This window comes from Medicago sativa, chromosome 7, assembly GCF_051527215.1.
Source record: "Medicago sativa cultivar Bolivia chromosome 7, Bolivia_mono, whole genome shotgun sequence".
NCBI lineage: Eukaryota > Viridiplantae > Streptophyta > Magnoliopsida > Fabales > Fabaceae > Medicago > Medicago sativa.
Window position 1 is genome coordinate 50,015,960 of NC_140755.1, and position 10,903 is coordinate 50,026,862.

The 10,903-nt window shown below is 32.5% G+C and overlaps 1 protein-coding gene across 1 annotated transcript; it reads left to right on the plus strand.

The window, feature by feature from the left end:
* Positions 1 to 432: 432 nt before the first annotated feature.
* Positions 433 to 5,562, plus strand: LOC146906465 (SNF2 domain-containing protein CLASSY 4-like). The gene is made up of 3 exons (XM_085725292.1): positions 433 to 2,439; positions 2,642 to 2,782; positions 3,306 to 5,562. Exons 1-3 carry the CDS (start codon positions 631 to 633, stop codon positions 5,226 to 5,228), a joined length of 3,873 nt encoding a protein of 1,290 aa, XP_085581418.1. The 5' UTR covers positions 433 to 630; the 3' UTR covers positions 5,229 to 5,562.
* Positions 5,563 to 10,903: the final 5,341 nt, after the last annotated feature.

Below are 10,903 nucleotides of genomic sequence, written 5' to 3' on the forward strand. Positions count from 1 at the left end.
TACTCAAAAAGACCATTTAGTTTTACATAAAATTTACTCAAAAAGACCATAAAAACAACCAAAAAAATCAAAGCCTTCCACAACCATCATCTTTTTAACCAATCAGTTGTAATATTAATAAAATAGAAAGTGATTTAACAAGATGTAATTTGATTTATAGTATTATAAACCAGATACATCAATTATTAAATAAACAAAATATTTTAATAAAAAGACTATTTTGACTTATATAATACACAATTAAATACTATTTTAAAACTTCGATACATTAAAAAGTCGTTATCAAAATAACTACTCGATAATTAGTTAAAATTTTCCTATTTTCCTATTTTCCAAGATAATTAGTTAAAATTTTCCTATTTTCTATATTTATTTATTATGTTGATATTTACAAAAAGCTTATAATAAAAAGAGTCAACATAGGAAGAAGATATTGGAGACTAATTTAGTTTGGTGTTCAGTAATCTACTCTGGCGCCATAATAACACTGCGTCTTCAGTGGCGTCTCTCTCTCTCTCTCTCTCTCTCTCTCTCTCTTCATTCTTTCATTAAGATCTTCTTTCACTTATCACATCACAATCCTAGCACAGAACACAACCCTTTGTTCTTGTTCTTGTTCTGTTTTTCCTTATGGCTGGTGTTTCTAGCAGAACTCGTAGCAAAAATGTTTTGTTACTTAGTGTTTCTAGCAGAACTCGTAGCAAGAATGTTCCATTGTTTGGTTCTATTCCACTTGTTGGTTCATCAAAACGGAAAAAGAGTGTTTTGGATTCTGTTTCTGGTTCTAAGAAAAGGAAGGTAGAAGAAGGAGAAAAGCCTTTTGTTGTTCCTGAGAATGTTCAGGTTATTTCCCTTGATTATGATGATGGAGATGAAAAAGGGTCAGAGCATTGTGATGAGAGAAGTGTTGAATTTGAAAAGAAAGTTGAAAGTGATGAAATTGGAGAAAAGGATGAAAGGGAAGTTAAAGAAGAATCTTTTGTGGTTCCTAAGAATGGTGAGGTTATTTCCATTGATGATGATGATGAAAATGAAAAAGGGTCGGTGCAATGTGATGAGAAGATGCTTGAGGGTTGTGTTGATGTTGAAAAAGAAGTACAGACTGAGGAAAGTGGAGGAGGAAGTGATGAAATTGATGCTAAAGATGGAAACATTGTTGATGATGATGAAGATGTAGATGATTCTGATGAAGATGATTCTGAAGAAGAAGAAGATGATGATGATGATGAAAGTGAAGAAAATGAGACTAGTGATGAGGATTTTATAGTTGATGAGGTGAATGAGATTTCTGAAAGTGATGATGAAAGTTCTTCTGGATCCTCTTCTGTTGATGATGATGATGATGATGAGGAGGAGGAGGAAGAGGATGAGGAGAAGAAGGAAAAAGGTGGGCGAAAATACTTTGATGTGGTGGAGGAGTTAGCGAGAGAGGTGAACGATAGACACAGTGAATCCTCTTATGTTGATGATGATGATGATGGTGAGGAGGAGGTGAAGGAGGAGGAGGACAAAGGGGAGGATTTGAGTAAGATTTGGGAAGAATGTTCCAATGGGTTACTGGAGATGGTGAGAGAGGTGGAGGATCAAAAAAGTGTAATTTCTGAGACGAATAATGTGGAGGTAAACATTGAAAATGGCCCTTCTTCTGTTTGCAATGATGTATCAGAACATGCAGATCATTCTAGTTTAATAACCATTGAGAAAAAGGATTATTTTGATCCAGTGAAGGGTTGTTCTTCTTCCACCCGGAATGGAGAACCGAAGAAATGCGAATCAAAGAGTGTAGGCATAAAAATGCGAAATGTCAGTAATGAATATGATTTTCAATTTGTTGCTGATCAACCTTTAAGTTTTGGTCATTCTAAGGTTCACAAGGGTGAGTCAAATAATGCCAATGCCAAAGCAAAATCCAAAGATGATGCTAAAGTTTATGAGAATGTGAATGTGAATGTTGGTGATTCTGATGAAGGAAAACAGAAACATGTCAAAGGTTTAGGTGTTGGAGGAGTTGCTTCCCCTCAAGCAAAACAAGAAAAGACGAGGGATTCAGATAAACCAAAAATGACGGAGAATAAAGGGGGGGATTATAAAGGCAGATTTAGGATCCGTAATGGTGAGAAGAAGGAATCTATGGATAACAATGGTTTGACTAAAATGTTTGTGCCGAAGGAGCTGCGTTTAGCTAAACTCCTTGCAGAATGCTTTTGGGGCAACAAGAATACAATGAAGAAGGATTCAATTGTGTTGGAGGTGAAGGATGGCAACGATGATTGGCGAGATAGAGATACACGGTCACCGCCAGTTTGTGTTGGGACACCTCCACAGATATGGAGCCTTAAAAAGGTGGAAGAAGTGCAAAAGACCAAGGAGGAGGAGGAACAGGAACCATTGTGGGATCAAATGGATATAGCCCTTAGAGAATCAGAAGCTGAATCCATGGTAATTCTGCTCTTTAAGAACATTTAAATTTGAATATTCCATTTTAATTTGTGAACTATAGGACTAGTGCTTAAGGTGATTTTGATTTTTAATTTAAACTGTTTATATTAAACTTTGATCTAAATGATATGTATAAGATAATCAAATCAATGATATTTTTAGGGAGAAATCAGTGATTAACTTAGTGTATTACTATCTGCAGATTGGAAATTTAGGGACAAATGACATGGGAAATCCATCCACTCTTTGTGAACACGACACTCGTTTCGACGATCAGATTGGTGTATACTGCAGATGGTGTGGTGTGGTTGTCACTGAGATCAAATATGTCTCACAACTGGTGGTAAGCACAGTTTCATATTGATTTATGTAAAATAACTTGGTGAATGTTTTGATTATGACATTTATTAGAGAAGTTTGAACAAACCGCTATTGTTCCACAATACGCGATTCAATGCTAAGTGTTGTCTAACTGCGGCTAAAGCGGAGGCATAGCATAATTTGAAGAAATCTCTATTTTTTGCAACCCGCGATTGACAAACTGATTCACATGCATTATTTTGTTTTTCTCAAGATGTGTAAAAACTGAAGAGCAAAATAGTAGTAGTTCAGTATGTTTGATTTTTTCTGTTTTTTCTCAGGTTATTTAAAAATTAATGAGTAAAACAGAAATTGATTTCTATGAGATTCATACAGTTGGCATTAATTTGAGTTTGCTTTGATTTCATTATGGCATCATGCTCTCAATAATTCTCCTGCAGTAGTAGAGAAGTATCTTAGTTATTACTATGTTAGCTGTGATTTGACGCTGCAATATTTTGATAAGAGGCACTAACTTTTGCATACTCATGTTGTTCATGACATAGATGGATAGATTTCCCTCTGAAGGTTCTGGAAAAAAGGCTTCATTTGATGATTCAGTAAATGTTTCACACTTTGATGGCTCTCAGTTCAATGTTTCTGATGGTGAATCAGAGACTAATTTCTCTCATAATGACGGCACTGTTTGGGACCTAATTCCTGATGATGTGAAAGAATCCTTGTATCCTCATCAAAAAGAAGGCTTTGAGTTCATTTGGAAAAACTTGACAGGACACGTCGATCTTCACAAGTTGAGTAAAACCGGTCCGCGCAGGGAGGGTGGCTGCATTATCTCCCATGCTCCCGGAACCGGGAAGACAAGGTTGACTATAATGTTTCTCATGTCATATCTGAAAGTGTTTCCTAAATGCTTGCCAGTTATTGTTGCTCCCGCGAGTTTGTTACTTACTTGGGAAGATGAGTTTAAGAAATGGGACGTTGGAGTTCCATTTCACAATTTGAACAATCTCAAATTATCCGGTAAAGAGCATGATGATGCTGTTGATTTTGTTAATTGGTCTAATAAGCGGCTGAGTAAGGATACAACACGGATGGTGAAACTGATTTCGTGGTACAAAGAAAAGAGCATTCTGGGAATCAGTTACAATTTGTACGAGAAGCTAGCCGGAGAAGGGAGATCTAGACGCAGGAAAAAGAGAAAACATGCAAATGTGGAGAAGAGGAAAGAAAATGGTGATATGAGAAATGCTTTACTTGAATCTCCTGGTTTGTTAGTGCTAGATGAAGGACACATACCGAGAAATGAAAGAAGTCTTATTTGGAAGGTGTTGTCGAAAATTCAAACCCGCAAGCGGATCATCCTTTCCGGAACTCCTTTCCAGAACAATTTCTTGGAACTGTACAACATTTTGAGCTTAGTGAAACCTTCGTTTCCTAACACGATACCGCATGAGCTGAAAAAGTTTTGCCTGAAGCAGGAATATAAAAAAGCATCTGAAGAATGGAGTTGGGAAGCCGATATTTCAACAGGTAACCCTTCTGATGATAAGATCAAACAATTAAAATTGCTTATGGATCCCTTTGTTCATGTTCACAAAGGTGCGATCCTTCAAAAGAAGCTCCCGGGGATAAGAAGTTGTAAGCTGACTTTGAAGCCGGACAGTTTGCAGAAGCAAATTCTTGACAGCATTCAAAGTCGTCAGAACGCGTTGATCTTTGAGCGTAAGCTGACAATGACATCAATCCATCCGTCTCTTTTCCTCGAATGTGATCTTTTGAAAGAAGAGGAATCTGTTGTCGACAAGGACCAGCTAGAAAAGCTTCGATTGAATCCATATGTAGGTGTGAAAACCAAATTTCTGGTTGAATTTGTTAGACTTTGTGATGCTGTTAAAGAGAAAGTTCTTGTGTTCAGCCAATTAATCCGTCCCTTATGCTTAATCATAGACCAATTATTGCACACGTCTTTAAACTGGACAATGGGGAAGGAAATCCTCTTCATGCATGGAGAGGTTGGTCTGAAAGACAGACAATCCTTAATCCATGGCTTCAATGATGCTAACAGCCAAGCAAAGATTCTCCTTGCATCGACGAATGCTTGTTCCGAAGGAATTAGCTTGGTTGGAGCTTCAAGGGTTGTACTACTTGATGTCGTTTGGAATCCATCAGTCGATCGACAGGCTATCAGTAGAGCATATAGGATTGGCCAGAAAAAGGTTGTATACACTTACCATCTGCTCACTGAAGGGACTGCCGAGAAAATAAAACATCGCAAACAGGCCGAAAAGCACAGGTTATCTGAACTGGTTTTTTCGGCTAAAAATGCTGATAAAGATAAGTCAAAGAGTTGTGCTGTTAACTTTGAAGATAGAATTCTTGATCAGTTGAAACAGCACGAAACATTCAAAGACGTGTTTGTTACAGTTCAGTCGAAGGAGCGAGATTTGGTTGAGAGTTTCGGCTCTTGATTAAACTTTAGATGATAAAAAAAACAGCGAAATTTGACTCATGAATTATAACTTTTCTATCTTAACCTACAAACAGTGGTTAAATGTTTGAATACCAATCTATGTAAGAATTAGGCAGTGTCAAATGTCCATGTATGCCATGTTAGGAGACATTTTGAAGGTTGTAGCTCATATCAAGTCCCTACTGCACTGTAATGTTTCTTATGTTATTTATTAATGAAATGGTCTTTCACTTCAAAAACAAAAAAAAAAAAAAAAAAAGGACAGTTCTGATGAATCATGTAAACAAAAAATACAGTTTATCTTATACCATTTTGATTAGCTTTAATTGTCATTATTTTGTTATATTCAGTTCATGCTTCTAATGCATCTTTTTATTTGGTTACTCAGATTCTTCAACATTCATCACTATGCAAGTTTTAAAGCAGGCTAGTTAAATTAAAGAAAAATGGTTACATAATTAAACAGATTGTAATTTCTTTTGGTCTCACTGCTTACATTTATTACTTACCTGCAAATAATGTGATTTTCTTGCTAGGACTTGTGACTTAGGAAATAGATTTATGTGACAGTAACATCAAAATATTGTCATTGTTCCTAATGCACGTCAGTTATGCTTTGATTAAAAATTTCTTAACTATAGTTGGAGTTTAATTGGTTTACACTTTGGGGTAGTATGGCGCATTAAAACTCCCGCATATGTATGGTCTGGGAAGGGGTCTCATCAATTAATAATTATACTTTGAGGTAAATTGGTTTACACTTTGAAGAAAGAAAATTGATAATTACTAAATTATTTTTAAAATTATGTTTACTAGTTGAATAGAAATTCACTCTTGAAGTGTTTAGATAGAAAATTCATGGTGGCTAAAATTTTATTGGAACACTTAACTTATGATCTGAAATCTTATAGTAAATTGGAACAATCACAGATTCACAGTCCTTTTTCTCTACTTTTATCAATTTATACAATTTAATCTTTAGAATAAGCATAAATTGTTTCAAAAATTTTAACATACCCTCCTTGCAACCAACATTAATTGAAAATTGTTAAATAATGTAAATGTTGAACTTTAGTGAAAAGTTTCAATTAAAGAACCTCTCAAAAAAAATTCAATTAAAGAAATACATATATTAATGCTTGTACCAAGTAATTATCTGAACTACTCTAGTAATGAAGGTAGCTAGTAGCTAGTAGCTAGTGATTGTGATGCATTGACAATTTGGCTTAATGAGCATAAGTGCCTATTTGGTAGAGTTAGAATTTCAATGGAAATCCATTTTGAGGGGATTTGCTGCTACATTCATTTTGTTTGTATTTCAGTATGGTGTTGATATTGATATGAGAGGACTCTCTTTCTATCACACCAAATATAGGTAGCAATTGAGTGGATTTGGATAGTGTAAATTGTGATTTGTGAAGGCAATCCCATCAGTCAGTTTTAGTACATCAATCAATAGTATTTTCACTATTAGGGGGATCAACTTTATATAAAATCAGTTTAATGGATGTTGGTACCGTACAATACAAATATGTTGATACATAAACTTTTTAAAATTTAGGATGCAACAAGGTTAAAATAGGTTATCGAAATTTTATGCATGTAAAATATTTGAAAAAAAATATATTGATTATTCCTCATTACTATATAATCATAAAAATTACAATTTACAAAAAATAATACATGTGATAAAATAAAAAATTGAAGTTTTCGTATAAATTATATTTTATTTTCATTCATATATTATGATATTAACAAATGCATCTTCTCTAAAAAAAAATACATCTATAAGTTAGAATTTCTCCTATAAAGGAACTCAAACCAAAACAAATATAGTTTAATGTCGATTGATTGAATTTTCTCTCTTGTTATTTTCACCCACAAAAAAACATAATTTTTAATTGGTTAATCGAAAAACAATTATAATGATTCATATCTTAAATTGAATCATTCCTGGATAGTATCATATAAGTATTTGTGTATCTGTCGAGTATCCTATAAATATCCGATAAAATATACTTTTTAAAAGTAAATAATTAATTTCGATACTTTATGGGTACGTATCCATAAGTATCAATAGAATATCGGTATCCATACATATCCGATACGAGTACGTCTCCATATTTAAAGTATCCGAGCTTCATAGATATGAATCATATTGGCAATGTAAAATAGTTTTACAACCATTGTATTGTCATGTAAGCCTATTTTATAATCAATTTAAATTTATAAATAATCTATTTTTATTGGATGTTAGTGTAAAACTAGTTACACTTACAATGTTCATTCTTGATATGTGCAGCCACGAAGTTGTGGCTATACACAATCCAAATGCAAATTGAGATCATGCCTTGTCATTAGGAGTTTTTTTTATTTATTTATTCCTAAAGTGGCCTTGACATTAGAAGTTGATTGCGGGGTAAATGACGGGAACCACTTTGGTGCCATTAATGGCACCAATGTCACCATACCATTACATCTCCACCACACACACACACATCACACACACATTCCCACACACATTCACACACATCAACGGCCATGATTTCTCCAATGGCACCTAAGCTAAGTCACTGAAGTATTTCCCGTAAATGATAGAATACCGTTTTATTATCCCTGTAAGTTTAGCTCAGTTGGAAGGAGAATGCATAATATATGCAAGGTGCAGGGTTTGAACCCGGACACCACCAAAAAAAAAAAGAATACCGTTTTATTTAGTTGATTTACATTTTAGGCAATATTACATCCGTTGTCATTTTAAGTCCAGTTTTTTTTTTTTGGATTAGTCCTTCAAGTTTTTATTTTTTTCGAATTGATCATTTATGTTACATTATACTTTTGCTGCTAGCCTTTTTAACAAGTTTCGTTGAAATAAAACATGTGTGACATTTTAATATCGAGAAAACTTTCATAAACATGTCATATATGTTCATATCCTTTCTCCTATCACATCTGATTTAAATCTAAATTTTCAAATCCAAAAACTTAATAATCAAAGTATCTCATTCTTCGCAAAAATATATTCGCTTGGCATGAATCATTAAAATTTACGAACTTAAAACAATAAGTCATTTATTTCTGATATAAGATGTGATGAATGAACACCTAAATGTTGTTCATATCTAATTGTGCCAGAAAACTTATGGTTCACACAATCATAAAACATAACATCAAAACTACTAGACAAAAAAAAAGATAGCTAAAGGCTAACATTGCAAACAAAATGTATCATAAAAGATTAATTTGGGACAAATAAAACTTAAAGGATAAATCATAAATAAGTGTTAAAACTTTTTTAGGTTAAATATGTTTTTGGTCCTATAAATATGTTAACTTTTCGTTTTAATCCTTCTAAATTTTTTCTTCAAATTTTAGTCCCTCAAAAGTTTTTCATCTTCACTTTTGGTCCCTCTTTTAAAGTAAACTCATATATAGAATTCATATTTTTTAATAAAATTTTGCAGAAAATGCATAATATTATAAGAATCTATCCAAAAAATTTTTTTTTTTAACAAAACATGAATTAAATATGAATTTTTATATTTTTGACAGTTAAAAATTCATATTTAATTTATGTTTTGTTAAAAAATTCTAATTTTTTTTGGGAGAGATTTTTACATTATTTTACACGTTTATGCACAATTTCATTAAAAAAATATATAAATTAACTTAAAAATAGGAACCAAAAGTAACGATTGAAATTTTTTTAGAGACTTAGGCTTTGTTTGGAAGAGAAGAGAAAGTTTAAGGACAGAAAGTAAGAGGAAAGAATGTTTAAGGAATGAAAGTGAATAGAAAGTAAGTGGAAAGTGAGATGATTATTTAGTTGTTTGTTATAAAAGAAAGTGGAAAGAATGTTAAAGGAAAGATGCATCTATATTTTTTAAATGACATAAATACCCCTACATTGAAAATTGATGTTATATTTTTTTTGGTTGGTGTGATATTATAGGCCAAATACCTCCCTGGGTCCTTTAAGTTTCATGTTTGTAACAGATAGGTCCTTTAAGTTTTTTAGGTAACAGCTAGGTCCTTTAAGTTTCTAAAGTTTCAGATAGGTCCTTAACGGAGTTGATATGAAGGACCTATCTGAAACAAACTCGAAACTTAAAGGACCTATCTGAAACCTTAGAAACTTAAAGGACCTATCTGTTACCTAAAAAACTTAAAGGACCTATCTGTTACAAACGTGAAACTTAAAGGACCCAGGGAGGTATTTGGCCGATATTATATAAAGTAACATATATAAATAAAAAAACTAATAATAAATTTTATTTACGGTAGTGTACTGTATATAAATTATTTATAAATAATAGAAATTTGAAGAAACATGTGAGTCGTGACAAGCAAATTAATGAAGGGACAGAACAAGCACATGCCACTGTAATTTTTAATTTCAACTGATGGCCATTTTGTAATTTTACAACTTGCAAACTAGTCACCCAACTTTCTTCGCTGTCATGAGCGGAAAGTTTTGGCACGTGGGCCCCATCAAAATTAAACTTTGTTTCCATTCTAACAATGCAACCATGCAAGGGAAAGAATGTTTTTCTACAACCTTTCTTTCTTCTTTGCTTTCTTTCCTTATTGTTTCTGCAGTTCCAAACATACCCTTAGGGTCTATTTGGATGTGGAGAGAAAGTAAAAGGAAAGATAGTATAGGGAATGAAAAGTAAAGGAAAGAAAGTGAGTTGAAAGTGAATAGAAAGTGAGATGATTTGTTGGGTTGTTTGGTAAAAGTGAAAGTGAGAGGAAAGTTAGAAGAAAGAAAGATGTATATTTGTTAAATGACAAAACTATCCCTGTAAAAACATGGAATATGCGAATATAGATTTCATTATTGATTAAATAATATAATATTTTTATTAATATACCTATTACATAAATAAATGAATATATTAATAAATAGAAATAAATATATAATTTATACATGTTTTTGATTTGCCATTTAAAAACATAATGCTTTTGATTTGCTGTTAGCAAAGTATGGTCATATTCATTAAAAAAAATAGAAAATGGTAAGGCTATGTTAGACTTTCGGCCTTTCTGTACCTTTCCATAACATATGGTGCGGAAACAAATTTGTGCATGGACCCCACCAAAAACAATTTTTCCTTGTATAATGCATCCAAACTATGGAAGCCCGAATTTCAAAAAACTTTTGGTCCTTGCATCTATCTTTCCCTCTTCTTTCTTTGGTTCCAAACATACCCTTAAAGTTGAAGGAAAATTTTAAAAAGTCTAAAATGAAAAATTGATATATTTATAAAGACCAAAAACATATTTAACCCAACTTTTTTTATTGAACAAGATATATGTTAAACTTGTAGGATTGCGTGTGTAATTTTACCAACATATATGTCTCATCAAATCTTTTATTAAATAATAATATTCACGGATTTAACTTGTTTGTATTCTCAATATAAAATATTTTACCTATATATGTGTTATCATATTCTTGTATAAAAATATCTTTTTTTTCGACAAATTGTATGAAAATACATAACGTGTCACATTGTTAATATTCACTAGTTCACTAGAAACCAAAAGATCAATAATTATGTGTCCAATCTGCTCCTATCATATATCATTTTGGGTTAACATTTTCTTATAAATAAATCAAAAATACCCTCTCAAATAAAAATATGAGCATACCAAAAGACAATGAAAACA

Coding starts and splice junctions, on each gene's coding strand:
- LOC146906465 (XM_085725292.1), top strand. CDS start 631: ATGGCTGGTGTTTCTAGCAGAACTCGTAGCAAAAATGTTTTGTTACTT. Junction 2,440..2,641: donor AATCAGAAGCTGAATCCATG/GTAATTCTGCTC, acceptor TACTATCTGCAG/ATTGGAAATTTAGGGACAAA. Junction 2,783..3,305: donor AATATGTCTCACAACTGGTG/GTAAGCACAGTT, acceptor TTCATGACATAG/ATGGATAGATTTCCCTCTGA.